The sequence below is a fragment of the Tenebrio molitor genome, chromosome 1 (genome assembly GCF_963966145.1).
Source record: "Tenebrio molitor chromosome 1, icTenMoli1.1, whole genome shotgun sequence".
NCBI classification, from domain to species: domain Eukaryota; kingdom Metazoa; phylum Arthropoda; class Insecta; order Coleoptera; family Tenebrionidae; genus Tenebrio; species Tenebrio molitor.
In genome coordinates this window covers 22,520,698-22,536,782 of record NC_091046.1, presented here as the reverse complement: position 1 = coordinate 22,536,782, position 16,085 = coordinate 22,520,698, and the positions used below count along the sequence as shown (strand labels likewise).

General features: G+C 35.3%; 1 protein-coding gene across 10 annotated transcripts in view; it reads left to right on the top strand.

The window, feature by feature from the left end:
- LOC138126175 (basic helix-loop-helix ARNT-like protein 1) overlaps window positions 1-16,085 on the top strand; it is a 247,641-nt gene that overhangs the window by 189,770 nt on the left and 41,786 nt on the right. For 8 of the 10 annotated variants that reach the window (XM_069041888.1, XM_069041919.1, XM_069041915.1 and 5 more), the window contains one exon: window positions 8,778-9,009. In XM_069041888.1, coding sequence (XP_068897989.1) covers window positions 8,778-9,009 — 232 coding nt within the window. The other 2 variants (XR_011157670.1, XR_011157669.1) reach the window with 1 other exon arrangement.

Here is a 16,085-nt window from a genome sequence, read left to right as displayed (position 1 = left end):
AATGCGATACGATCCCTCATGTCTTTTCCTATTTTATTGCTAATTTCTTCAGATGATAACTCTTTACGTTTCTTTTTGTTTGATGATGGGCCTAAATTTTTATACAAATCCTCGATTTCTTGCAACAAATGGTCCTTTTCAGAATATACATCCTCCGTTCCGGATCTTAAATTATACGAATAAAACGTACTCATTTTGATCTGATTTTTGCCATGCTAAAGAAATTACTTTGGCAGGTGGTCGTACTTACCTTATCTTGTCGATTTTATCTTTTTGCCTCCAAATTGCCAGTAGTAATTTTTTCAACTGCCATTTGTACATGTTTCCAATTCGCCAGGTTCTCCAGAGGATTGTTGGATACAATTTCTCTTAGTCGTCACTCGTGAATCTTAATCTTTTTCTAATGTTCATTTTAATATTTGATCGATAAATTAATGTCAATCAAAATTTAAATTTTTATTTGACGTGTTGTCAAATTGCATAAAGCTATAGAATTCTAACGTTAAGGTAGGAAAATAAGGTCGACTTTATAACAACCTAATTAAAGTCACACGTTAAACCTTAATAAAGTTTCGCTATTCGTTTTTCATTCTGCGCATGCGCAATTGTCAAAATAAGGTTCCCTTATTAAGGTTTCGTTGCCATTTGAACTTGCAATAACTCTCTAATGAATGTAATGAATCGGTTACGCTATTGCCTTGCAACACCGGCGTTAGCGTACACGGTTATCTGAAAAACGTAACGCGAAAGCTCTAATGAATCGGTTACGCTATTGCCTAGCAACACCGGCGTTAGAGTACACGGTTATCTGAAAAACGTAACTCGAAAACTCTCTTCTATTGTAATAATGAATCGGTTACGCTATTGCCTAGCAACACCGGCGTTAGCGTACACGGTTATCTGAAAAACGTAACGCGAAAACTCTATTCACTACTGACACTATCACTATCTTCTATGGGTAGCAACGTGGCACGTAGCAACCTTACACAACTTAAATTTCCAAGAATTCAGGTAAGTACGATTTCCCACTGTACTAAATTTCTATGAAGCCGATGGTACTATGGCGGACAAAAAATTTTGAACGATCAAATTTTGGCATATCAAAAAATGTCATTGTAAGCTGCCCTTTACTGTTATTATGACGTTTATAAATTAAATCGAAAAATTGACGGTTTGAAGTAAACGTCTATCAAGTTTATACAGGGTGTTTTCGAAGTAAAATGTGTACAGCAATGAAAATAAAATAAGTTAATTTTTTTGAAATTTTTGAAACCGGTCCTGCTCAAATTTGCGCTGATTTGTTAGGAATTAGAATTGACAAAAAAAAAATCAAATGGACGATAATCAAAAATACTGCCAGAGTTGTCATCTAATTAGTCGGAATGACTTTATCATTACGAAAATAATCAACTCACACATATGTTGCTAATGTATGGGCAATGTGATCACGTTATCAGAATGCAGCTGTGGCGTCCAGAGAGTACGCAGAGCGATTTCCAGAAAGAAATCATCCTGAGCCACGTCAGTTATTAATCTAGTACAGCGGAGAAATAGAACCGGACTCAAAATTTTAGAAAACCATAAAAATATACAATCAATTATCTCCGTTAATACAAACATTTTACTAAGAAGATTTCGGCTAAAATTCTTAAGAATAATGTATAGCACCTCCTGTTACAAGAAACGCCTCAACTTCGAAAACACCCTGTATTATAATAATAATTTAGTGATACGTACAATGCCAGCCGTATCTGAATTTACTAAATCCAAAATACTAACCCTTCACCAGCAGAGGGGTATGTCGTATGGGCAAATTTCGACGAATTTAGGGTTATCTCAGGGCACTATCCATGCCATTATGCGGAAGTTGCAACACACTGGGACGCGGTGGTTCGGCGTCCAGGTTCTGGAAGAAGTCTGGTGTCTTCTGTCCATCAGGAATAGATTGCTCTTGGTTGTACAACAAAATGGAGCAATGATCAAATGTTGACTTCTTCAGTTTTATTTGTATTTTTTTTTTTATTTTAAACTTTTAATTTTAAGTTTAATAAATAAATGTTATAATTTGTTAGTATTGTGGATTGATCTCTACTTTGAATTTTTTGATATTTGCGTACCAAAATACAACCTGTTGGGTCGTTCTGTCTTGACGTAAATAGAACTAAATTTAGTTTCATCTATGATGAAGACATTCCTGATTTTGTGTTGATGCTAAACCTCTAAGAACTAGATAGGTACAGTCGATGGACAAATAAAACTGGGACAAAGATGACAATCACATAAGTCAAAATTTACAAATTTGCATCGTTTAATTACGGCTTTATGACAAATAGGTTAACTTTGGTATGACATATTATATAGACACTGACAGATATATTGACAATTCAATGGTCTGATTTACATAGATTAAATTTTAAATGTCCCAGTTTTATTTGTCCACCGACCGTACGTATCTACATTCTATACCACTCGATAACCTAGGGGCTGCAGCGACTTTCGCAATTTCGACGGCAAAGACGAAACGATTAAGATTCATCCACGTTCACCATTCGTGAGCCGACATAGGCACACCAAAATTTTTGTGTTAATCTACTTTCTATGATTGACTAATCTGTCTTTGTCCCTGGTGACATGACAAGAAAGGCAAAAATAAAAAATGAGGTTGACCATAAAGCCAGTTTTACATTTATATGTCAAAGGAATAACAAGTCGTTCAAAATTTTTTGTCCGCCATAGTACATTATCTTTTTTAAAATAAATGTGTTCAATAGTTGTTACTTTCATCCGATTATTAATAATAAACATACAATGACAAAAAGTTGTATCCTGTAAAAATTTGCGTACGGGAGTTACGAGCTTTTCTTGAGTCTCCGACGACATTCATGTCACGCGGTAACATCATGCGCAAGTTGGTTCAAAACTCATTGCCTAACTGCTTGTCTGAGTATCATGCGTTAAATATATCTACTGGACAAAGTACGTGAAGTTAAACCATTGAATGTTAGAAATTATTGTCATCAAAACATTTTTATTTTGTTGCACCTTAATATGCACTTGACCTTTAGGAGAATAGACTAAAAATCGCAGTTTTGTGCATGAAATTGCTCTTTGACAATGAGAATGTTCGAAATATGTACTGTTACATTTTAAAAAAATGCAAGTTTTATCAATGATTCGATCATCGTGCGCACGATGTTTTCCGCCAAAAATAATAATAACCCGAATTGAGAGGGGCGAAACTATAAAAGACAGGAGAGAGTGCGGGGAAGGGCTTTTTTTTTGGTCTTTGGTCAGGGAGGTCAGATCGGTGCGGGACTGTGAAAGGGGCTGAAACGACGAGTGGTTGAACGGCGAGAAAAGGATGTGGAGACGTCGAGGGTCCGAAGAGGGTGAGGCTGGAAGAAAAGTCCAGGAAGGCCAAACCCAGACGCCGAGGAGCGGATTTACGGATCCCCGACGGAAGGTTCGCGGAAAACCGAACGCCGGAGTGCGGAGTCAAATTCCACGCCTGGATTTCGTCGTCCACCGTGGGCCCGAGGAAGTCCCCGAGGAGCGTCCAGGTCTCCAGAGACGTCGACCGGCCCGTGACGATCAAGGCCAGGGTGATAGAAATTTTTTTTAGTTTTCGCGAAGCCAGCGCGTCGTTTCAGGCAGAACGTTTTTTTTTTTTTTTGTTCGGATTCGAGTTATCGGTGTGCTGGTGACCTCGCCTGCAAACGGCCGGTCAGAGCGATAACATTTTTTTTTGTAAGAGTTCCTCTTTGTTTTATTTCTTTATCTTTTGTGTCCTCGTCCGCCGCGCGACTTCCTTTTCTATTTTGAATTTAGCTTTTTTTTTTGGAAACGAGGTGAGGCCCGAGGGAACGGTCCCGCCGTAGAAGAATAGCGTCGAGGACGATATCGGGCTTCGCTTTCGGCTCTCCCCCCTTTTTTTTTTTAATTTAGTTTTTGAATACAATTTACCTTTCGAGAGTTTTTTTTTTTCGTCGCGGCGAGGGCACAACCCTTCATTTTTGTACATAATTATTGAGTGTGAGAAACGTTTTTATTATCAAATAATCAGATTTGTACGTGTGCAGGACTGGGTGAAAATATATTCATTTCGTTTAAACCACTCGGAGTTTTCTTTCTTCCGGTTATCACCACCCACCCCCACATTTACGTTGTACTCTCGAGCAGTCTCCAGTCCATCTCGACCCGAAGTCTGTTAAATCGTTATTTTGGGAAAATTTCACCATCAGGGAAAATAAATAACGTAACAGTACCTACTATTAAAATCGGGATAGTTCCTCTTTAATAGTACGGAGTGATCAAGAATGACTGAGTCTGATGGTAACAATGAAATTTGGCAAATTTAAAATTTACCAACGAAGGTTAATTTTTGTAATAGTATAAACATAACCTGCATTACCAAGAATGTCATCTTAAGTTAAAAAATCCGGTCAGTGCGTGGTCAGTGCCAATTACTAGACAAAACTCACCAGTATTTTCAATTGTTTCATTGCCAACAGACTCAGTCATTGTTGATCACGCTGTATATTAAAGAACGAGTTCTACATATAAGGGTTGATTTGGCGCACGAGTCCCAGGTGTAGAAAACGACGCGTAGGGGAGTTTTCTATGGGACGAGTGCTCCAATACCCTTATAAAACCAGTTTTTTATGTTATTTTTTAGAATTTGCACCTTTGTTTTAATTTTTAAATAAAAAAATTAATTTTCAAATTCTAGGGAATTTCGTATTAATTGGTAATTCAAGGTAACGGATGCAACTACATCTGCAACAGATGTTAAAAAGTAGAGTTTGAACATTAATATTGGAAGTTTTTTGGTGTAATACACTGAAATATTGATAAAAATTTCATTAAAATACCGTGCACTTTTATAAAGCCATAAATTACTCCTACTGACTGACGTTTATAGACGTATTATAAACGCAAATTCTAAAGATATGTTTTTATTATACCTGAATCAGAATCCCTGTTTTTGACACTAAAATGCGTGCGAAAAAGGGCCCTTAAAACACTAAAGCTTTAAGGTCGCTTAGGTAACAACAAATTCACCTACATTTGGAACAATGATAAATAGACATTTATATACAATTTATGATAGCAACGAAACAACAACAATTGACTATTTCTATATCAACGATTAATGACACAGATTACTTCGGAAAAGGTATTTCAATTTGCTTTTTTTTGTTATAATTTTCAGATTTTGGTGCAGGTATAATAAAAAATAGCGTATGATACACGTTTACAAGGGCCTTTAAAGGACTTGCTACGTTAAAAGCACTCCGCTACGCGTCGTGCTCTTATGCCGGCGCTACACGATGCTATGAACGTTGACTCCAACGTTGGACCGAACATTTGAGACAAATACGTTCGACAGTTGGTGCGACAAATGTACCGGCTACACGGTGTGGCGAATGTTTGATCCAAAAAGTGTGGTACAAACGTTTGTCCGGTTTGTCTAGAGTACAACCGTAGCTGCAAATTTCGCTTTTAAGAGTTACGGTGCCGACAAAGGCATCGAGACATAAAATTTACAACCGATTTTGGCCCCAGTGAACGGTTCTTTGGACGTTTCGTTGAAATTATTTAAAAACAAAAATTATTTATCGAACCTATTCGGACCATTACAATACAATACACACCTGTGAAATACAAATGAAACACTTTGCGCTACACCTAGTAGCCACCCAGAAATTGAAAACTGCTTTGAAGTTGCAACAAATCGTGTAGCCGTGCATCAAACCAAGGAATGTTTTCGTCAAACGTTTGGAGAAAGTCCTTTGACGCGGTCAAAAATACCGACAACAGCCGGAACATGATCCAACGTCAACGTTGGACGCTCGACATGTGTCGTTCGTGAATGGAAGATCGGCCACACGATGCGACGCACTATCAACCCTCCAGCGTTGGAAGGCGTTCGTAGCATCGTGTAGCGCCGGCATTAAACTCGTCGCGCGTGCTTTAAAGGCTTCCATATAAACTTGTATCATAATATACTATTTTATATCGCCAAATCTCAAAAATCACACTAAAAACGTTCCGAATCGAAATTTTGTGGTTGAACTTGCTCATTTGTATTCAAAATATAGCAACAATTTATAGAGATTGCTGTTTTGAGGCGCCAACATTTCTCTAAATTCCGAATTGAAAATTTTACCTTTAGACAAGTTTTTTCCCGTATCAATCGTATCGTATCAATCGGCTGAAAGTCCCAAGTTATTATTTGCATGATTTATTGTACACTTGAATGCGAAAAATTTCAAAAGTTCCTGTGTTTTAATGAGTGATATTACATAAAGGGTGTTCATTTAATATTCTGGTAGCATCACCTATGGAAATCTTTTGTTTTGAAAAACGGATGTCGCAGTGTTAAAATACGATATAACCTCACTAAAAAATAACAGCATGACACGAATTATGATTAAAAAAAGTAACACAATTACAATTCACGCACAATTAATCAATTTATTAAATGAGGTGGAAATGTCTACCTTCTTCTTTTCGTAACAATTTGTGGCACGTTCCTGCTTTCCTATATAAAGTTCAGCCTGTTGCGTTGCGATAACTGACGCACTGAAGTGTGGGGAGCATTTTGCATTAATTCTCTTGCAGTTTCAATAACTGCACTAACTGCAGCAGTGCGTTTTAGCGGCTGACCTGTGGTTTTTCGTCGGTAAACGCCTCCAGTTTCACGAAACAACTTTACACACCGGCTCAGGTTATCTTCAAAGGTTTTCCGTCAACAATAACATTGGGAAATTCGGCGATAAAATCTTCTAAGCAGTTTTGTACGGAGTAGATCCATGAACCATTCACTTTCAGACCATTGCGATTGCGAAAATAACTTTCAATCAAAACGTTTTCTGCTCTAACTTGAACACCAGCAAACAGTAAACTTGTCTGAACGCAAATGTCAAAATTGACAGTTCTACTCTAATTTTACTAACGGGAAGTTCAAACGACGACATGCCTTCACAGAAACAAAATATTTCCATAGGTAATGCTACCAGAATATTAAATGAACACCCGAATCAAGACAGGCGGAATTTAGAATTTTGAAAACACCAACTGAAAGCTGTGCGGTGCCTCTGCGAGGCGGCGCGGCAGTCAGAAAACGATATCGGGCAAGCGTATAGTCCAATTTTTACCCTTTTGCGATGACGTCATTATCTAGTAACTTTACGTATGTTTGAGCTAGGATCAGAAACAAATTTGAATTGATCATAAATAACTATAAATGTGTCAAATTTGTTGACAGCTGCTTCGAAAGGTTATGTTTGTAATCAATGTAATAAGTGAAAGAAATTAAAAATTGTCAAATTGACAGGAGCATAAAATAACCTCAAAGTGACCATCAATAAATAAACGTGCCTTTTTTTTTGTTTTTTTCTGTTTCTGTCGTTTCAATAAAGAGAAAGCGAGGAAGGAAATCGTGACGTCACCTCAAAAGGGTAAAAATTGGACTTTATAGCAAAAGATCCAGTGTATCACACACCGAAACACCCCACAGTTACTTTCTAGCGTTTCTATAGCAACGCTTGATTTAACCGACCAGTTATTATAGGTATTCCACCGTTCCAGAAACCGAGCATTATACTAAGGACAACGTAACATTTTATTTCCACCTTCTAAGTAAATGACACTTTATAGGTATTTGTGGTAACTAAGTAAATGGGTAATTACAGGCAGAGCCCTGTAATATTTAACAGGCACGTAGAACAGACCTGTAAAGACTTTACAAGGCTCATCAAAAAATAAATAATCAAAACTAATTGAATGATTTTTTTTTTAAGTTTATTACAAACAAACAAATTTAACTATCAATTGTTGCAATTACATACGTTAATAATGCATTTTGATCCGTTTCGCAAGTCATTTTCATATCGCTCCTGGGATCGAATCAGTAGAGAGCCGCACTTGCAGCGTTGGTAATTCCGTGGTTATTTTCTTGTATTTCAAGAAAATCGCCTTCAAAGTCTTCATCGGGCATTAAAGCCATTCTTTCTTTTCTTTCTTTTTGCAATAAATTTCACAAAACTTCTGACAGTATTTTTGTTGTTTATCTCAACACCATGACGACGTAGGTATAATTGCCCCACCGCCTTTCATTACAAAGTTTTTATAAACATAAATAACAATTAAAAAACGAAATTTAAAGGCTGAAGGTGGAAATAAAAGTTTGTATGCAACTCGCTTAGCATAATCTTTACTGGGCTTACTGGCTTATGGAGACTCGTTCCTTACGTCACTCGTCCAACAAGTGCCAGCGCGCCCGTAAAGATTAATTTACTAAGCTCGTCACATAAATAACTATTATCTGCCCCGCCCATTACATTTTCTTAGTTACCAATCAAATAGGTTGTTAACAATAAACAAATCAAATGCCCACTGTCAAACGGAAACGGTAGCCCCAGAAAATGGCGTCAGAACGATGCGCGACGAGATGCGCGAATTATTGAAAGTGGAGGGAGATTCACTTCTGATTGTTCTCTATTCTGTGGTGAAAGATACGAGGCCTTTTTTTAAAACGAGTGGTTCATCAGCTGTTTAAATATAACCTCACTTTTTGCGTTGTTTGTATTTTTAAGACAAGTGGTTCATTCACAATCGACTCTTCAACGCCAACTTCGAAGCGAAATTAAAAAAAAAAAAAAACAAACATCATTTTTATCTTCTGTGGTGTAGGAATTTATATTATAAAGCAATCGTACTAATAATGTTAGTTTCATACAAAATATTTTCGATAATGAAGAATTTTGTTTTAGGTGCTACTATTTTTTGTAACAATTTTCCGTCCTGAACCTCTTTCTGAGAGACTTCTTGAAGCTTCGAAGGACGAATACGTAACAAGACATCTTATTGATGGACGCATTATTGACTGCGATCAACGAATTTCTTTTATTGCCGGCTACATGACGGAGGAAGTATCAGGATTATCAGCCTTTAAATTCATGCATCGAGATGATGTTAGATGGGTAATGATCGCCTTAAGACAAAGTGAGTTTTTTTAACTCTCCTGTAAAAACATAACAAGTTCATCATTCAAATCATTTTATAGTATCGAAAACGTGTGGAACAGTTTAGCTATGAAATCATTGTCTGAGCTGACACAAAAGTTCATTATTAGTTACAATAATTAGTAATCTTAATATGTACACTGACCGGCACAAAAAAAGCGACTCATTATGATTTTTTTAATAAATAGGTATTAGTTAAATTGGGATATTTTCAATTATCGGGAGTGCTATGGTCACCATGGCAACCGAATTGTTTTGTTTAAATAAATTACATATTAGAAAATTTGCGCTACTTCCATGTTATGTTTTTGTCGATTGTCTTGCGTGTTAAAAGATTTAATTTGACAATACGAGATACTAATTCAATTACTGTTCAAATTTTGGCAATTTTTCATAACAAAATTTTTTCTAAAAAATTAAAATCTTATTTGCTGTGTTTAATGTTTTGTTTGTAGGATATTCTTTGGCAAAGAATAACTTAAATTACACAATACAACATGATACCAAAATGACAATGAATTACTTAAAATTCAAAGTGAGTCGTTTTTTGTGCCGGTCATTATTATAAAAGGCAAACTTTATATATCTGTCGATCTATCTACCCAAACCGTGCCATCTTAAAATTAAGAACTACTGAACAATTTTGATGGGATTTTCTACAATTATTGCTATTAAGTTTCTAATTTATTGACAATTATTATTTTGACGGATTATGTTTTAATCAGTGTCAGAATTGAAAGGAATTACTTCTTGTCAATAGTAAAAGGATGGGTAAATAAACAAAACATGGCAAAAGCACAGTGTTTATGAAAAACGTATTCTTCAACGCCAACTTTGAGGATAGATTTAAATATGTACTGTCACGAGCAAAAAAAACTGGTCGTCAAAATCATGCTTTATCGCAATGGAAAATGCTCTATTGTAAAACGGTCTTAAATATCATAACCTATCATCATGTTGTATGACATTAATTGACAATGATTAATTAATTTTTTGACACTTTGTTGACGTGGGCATAATCAGGCAGGGAATTTTTTTAATTTGTGACAATCTAACCAAATTTTAAAATGACATTGACGACCAGAATTTTTTGCTCGCTGCTGCTGTTTAAAATACGCGCGCAGTAGGGGGCGGTTTTATTACTACAGTGAGTATTTTATTTCGCTGAACATGGGTTTCCATGATGTTCAGTTTTTGAATGTCCGTGTCAATACAATGTCACGGATTACTTGTCGCAAACATTGTCGCTAGGTAGGCACCACCTTGCAGGTGTTTTATTTTATTATTTTGACGGAATTGAAATTATTTTTTGGTTCGACACTGTCAGAATTTGAGAATTTTCTCCTATGTGAACGGATTTTGATAAATGTCACAACTTGTCAAAACGAAACGTCAAGCTAATTTTAAAGATTTTAAACGATTTGGAGCTTTTAAGGGGCTCGTCGAACCAAAAAACGTTGTATTCAACTCGTTCGTGTGTAAATTGGGCCTTTTTTGGCACGTGTGGGCCATTTTAAAACGCGAGTGAAACGACTCGTCAAATAAACTTTTCAACTATCCCACCTCCACCCGGCGGCACGGCAATTTTGCCGGAGTACATACACTATTACGGATATTACTATCAAGTAATAGTGCAGTGCTTATCAACATAATTACCGGCGTCTCGCCTCCGCATTATGACTTTGTTGTGTATTATGTTCTGTGTCAATGTTAAGGAACTTCCTCACGATGTGACATGAGTATAATAATATACCTTTTTGAATTTCAACTACCAATGTGTTATCTAAATATATTTGGTTAAGTGGTTAAGTATTATTACATTCAAATAACAAGTTAAAACAGAAACTTTTAATTAAATTATTTTAACAACTGTTCGAAGTGAAGTTGCAAACAAAATGCCAAACGATTGTAAAATCTTTAAGACTTTTTAATGCAGTTGTTGTATCAGAGGTTGCTTGGATATGTTGTAAGTGCATTGACATGATTTTTTTTTAAACTGAACATAGGGTTAATAGTGTTGATGTTCAGCGAAATAAAATCCTCACTGTATATCTTTTCGTTGTCCCAACTATGATACCAATTATTAAAACAAGTGCTTTAATATTTATTTAACAAACATTGCTAGCATTCGTACTCGTCTGCGACTCGTACTATTGGGAGCATGGAATTTCAAACAGCAATTTATACCGTAAGAGCAAAAAAAATGCCATCAAAGAAAGTGCCGTGTCTTTGATTAAGAAAATCGTCATACATTTGTGGAATCCTGAAATGGGTTATTTAAATAAACAATTAGGTATAGGTATTATTGCATTTTTTTCCCTGCAACTTACAATGCACAAGCGCATTATGGACTGTGTTATAGCTCTCCTTGATGGCACTTTTTTTTGCTCTTCGGTATGTCATTTACAAAAATCCAAAATTTATTGTCATAAATGTCATAATAATTAATTTTGACTGAACTTCAAAATAAACTGTCACAATTATGCACAATTATTTCACATTTTAATTATTGATTTCCAGCGTTTAATAAAAGACTGTTCAGTTTTCAGAAAATCACATCTAAGCACTTGCAACTTTTCAGAATTGATGATTGCAATTTGTCAAAATAACGTGACAATAGTAGGTAGATATTAAACTGAGGTTATTAATACGTCTAGCACCTAAAGCCTATTTCACATCTTATGTCAGTCAAATTTCAAGTCTGCCCGAAATTCCGTGCTCGCAATAGTACTGTAAACCGTACTCATGCTCGCAAACGTGCAGTTTCTGGCCTTGTGATACAATATTGGATCACTAGTCCAGAAAATGATATTTTGCGAGTGTGAGTGGTATTGCGTAGCCAAGGCGCGTAGCCGAGGCGAACAGAAGCACTCGAAAAACATTTTCATGCCGACAATTTTAAATCATTTTTAAAAAGCAAATATTGTTAATTAATTCAACGAAAGTAACTTCTATGTCAAACTTTGTTGACATTTAAGAATCAATGCTGCCAGTCCATTCTTTAGTGAATTTTTAACCAAGGTCACTTTTGTAAGTACTAGGCCGGGAATTTAACGTTCCCGACGGATTTTGAATCATGCAAAACCGTCGATAACGGCCGGCGGCATGAAAATAACTATTTCATGTTCGTTTCCTGAGATACATAACCGGGAAAGTGGTATGTAACTAAATATTTCCCGGTTATATACTTAACTTGACATCTGTCAAAGATAACCTCAAAATTTACGATAAATTAATGTTTTTTAAGACTGCCTAAACGAACACGAAAAATGTTATTCCATATTCGTGCGCTGTCAGTTTTCGGGTATTCGGCCTGTTTTGCAGCACTTGGCTGACGCCTCGTGCTTCAAATTTCGGCCTCATTACATTTTTTGACAGTATATTGACAGTGATGCCTGAAATTCCGTGTTTCTAACTGTACCTGAAAAGTGATCTGACAGCGCTACTCATATGAAAATAACTATCAATTGCTAAAAATGTGATAAATTAGTAAATTGATAAAACTACAGCCTTTACAACAATTTTTGACGTTAATTGAAAAAATTCCTTAGATTATTATTTGTACATTTCGTTGTAGTTTACAGCACGGCTGTCTATGTTTACGTGAAACGTCAACCAACAACTATAATGCATTCATTTTTGTAATGACGAACTAACTGGAACTTTTTTTTTTGTTAGATTTTTTTTACAAAATAAATGAAAATTCGACAGTTGGCAATGATTTCAATTGTCATATTATTGTCTTATTGTCACTGCCAAAATGAAAGTAAAGCATCAATAAGCAAGCAGACGAAGCAGCACATTTTACAGGCTTTCAACAAAATAAAAGAAATTACTCATGGAGAAACGTAAATACGTAAAGTGCAAAATTGTAGAAGCAGTGGCGGATGTTTTTTCGGTAAATCCAAATCTAAAATAAAATTCTACCTAAGTGCTGTACAGGCTTCAGTTCCAGAAGTATGTACAAAATTTTAAATGAAGAACAACAAGGCTTATGGGAAACTTTAGCATCTATGTCATATCCCCAATTATTGTTAATTTGGTTGAAGATTCCGATTCGGACTTCGAAAACAGCGACGATGACGAGGATGAGTAGCAAAATGCAAAATTATTTCATTGTTACGTTCAACTGCCTTTTCGTATTTGTTTAGTGCAACTTTGCTTTTTTTTTCAAAATAATTAAACAAATTTAATTTCACTATACTTTGATTGGGACCAGTTTTGACAGAACAAATGACGTGACCCATAACCTAACTTTTTAAAAGCCCAAATTCGCGGTAAAAAGATGTGTTCACAAGACAAAAGTTACTAAATTTAGTAACTCTAGTTCGTCATTACAAAAGTGAATTGATTATACCTTCTCACATCCGTACGAGTATCTTCTATTGTCCAATTTTTGCCCTTTTGAGGTGACGTCACGATTTGCTTTCTCCCTTTCTCTCTACTGAAACGACAGAAACAGAAAAAAAAAACAAAAAAAAAACGGCACGTTTATTTATTGTTGGTTACTTTGTGGTTATTTTATGCTCCTGTGAATTTGACAATTTTTAATTTCTTTCACTTTTTACATTGATTAAAAACATAACCTTTCGAAGCAATTGTCAACAAATTTGAAACATAATATGAGTTATTTATGATCAATTCAAATTTGTTTCTGAGCCTAGCTCAAGGGCGCACCCATATTGCCGTCGCGGTCAAAGGGATAGTTAATCCCATACCGAAACTGCCGTCAGAAAAATGTTTACCTGTAATACCTACCTGTGCCTGTGTGCAGGTACGAGTATAAGTCATGGAAACAACCCTTCTTCAAAAACACTCATTACCCCTGCAGGATTACTTTTAATTTCGGTAAAAAACTTAAATAACGCTTCTTAAATGTAAAATTAGTAGTTTATTTAACGAATTCCTGTGTAAAATGGGCTTTTTTTGGAATGAATGGGTCAGTTTAAAACGCAAGTGAAACGAGCGTTTTAAAGGGCCACGACTGCCAAAAAACCAAATTTACACACGAACGAGTTGAATACAACGTTTTTTTGTAATTTTGTAATTGTCAAAAACAACTAAGGGATTGCCTCGTTTATACTAAACATACATTAATTTCATGTTGGGGTGTTGCTACCACGAAAGTTAAAATAAAACTAAAATACCTACCCACCTACATTTTAGAGATGAAGTCAATTTCCAGAAAAGTGCTAATTACTTACTTACTACCACAGCGGCCTTTACCTGATTGAAGGGATTAAGGGTGACCGATACTGGCGAAGTATTTCAGTTTTGCCACCTTTATAACGCAGCCAGTAATGCACAATTGAGTATATGGATAAGTATAGAAACCAAACTGAATTTTTACCTGAAATTATAAGCCCTGACGTTTTCACGCCCATGGGAGCTTATGGTCTGGTTTATCAGACAAACAATAAATACATTTCTTATTTTGCCTAAAAATGTAAGACATAATTTTCTTCTCGAAAATGGTCGAATAATAAATTCCTATACATAATAGATTAAAATGATCCAATAATATGAACTCCCAAAATTCATACCCATTACTTCTATCATTGCATTGAAATTACAACTGTTAAAGTGCGTCTATCGATATTTTGAAACGACTTTATTTAAACACTACTTAGTTCACATTTTGGATCGTTTATGATGGTCTCATTACTAGGGGATTATTTACCTACCCTGTAACAAAAACTCTGGATGGTTCAAGACTTGTACCTGCGGATTATTGAAGATCGGTTACTCACCACTTTTACTTTGTTAGCGGGCAATAAACCACTGAAGGAATTATTTACATGCGAAGTCGGAACTAGTTTATGAATTGTGTTATCAACGATTTGAGCAACGGCTTACGTTTTTTAAAAGTCTCTTTTGCGTGACGAACTGATGAGATCAATTCAATACATACTTTGATTCCTTTAGTAAATGAAAAGAAAACTTTTCTTGTAATTTTCTACTTCCACTCTTTTTGTCACTAGTGTGAAAAAAACCGTCATTGTGACATTCAAATGACAACCAAAAAGCCACCTATTTTGCAACGGAATTAGAAAAATTAAAATTGTACACCTATAGTCCATGTAATACCCCAAGTCAGTAAAATGAAAGCTTATATTTTTAATTATAAAATTCATGTGCATGAAATTATGTTATGCATGATATTCTATAAAACAACAAGATTCAATTAATCAACAGAGATACGTTTTTTTGCTGTAGTTGTCCGTTTTATCCAAAATTTTTATGTTAGAAAAGGATATTTTACTGATTTGGGGTATTACATGGACTTTACCTCTTTTCACCGTTATTACTGTAGGTACGGTACTGTTATTTGGGAATAATTAGTGATCCTAGGTAAATACCTAGATGGACCCGCAAAATCCAACAATCCATTTGTTGTCAATAGACTCGGTGCGAACGTTGTTCTTTCGTTTCGTTACCTTGTGCTTTGCCTATTATTTAGTGATTTTCGATTGTGATTTTATTGGAGTAAAAAAACCTGTCTTTTTCAAGACAAATAAACGCATTTCTTTCATAGTTCAGGTAATAGACAATTAATTGATGCATACATACCTACATGTAAATACTTACGTATATTTTTTTATAGAGTTTATTATTTTGATCAATTATGGGGAGACATTGTTCTAAGCAAGTTGCGATCAGTCATAGGAGAAAAAGCAAGAAGAATATTGCCAAGAAACTTGTGCTCCTGAGGTAAGATATACCTATATTGCATAAAGATATATGACGTACATAGATTTACGATTTACGAGTAAGAGTACAAAAATGTTACCAAATAAATTTGCTGGTAACTCATAGAGTGTGTAGTAATATTTTGTTACTTTACGAATTTTTTTTTTTTTAGAAATCAAAAAAGGCTTGGTGTCGAAATGGCGTCACAATATATCAATAGTACAGAAGAATCAGTCGGACCAACTTTTCCATTAGAAAATAGGAACATGAATGAAGATACTACGTAAGTAATCACAATTTTTTTACCGGCAAAAATCATTGGTACACATTCTAGACTTGTTTTATTTATTAATCGTTTATAAACTC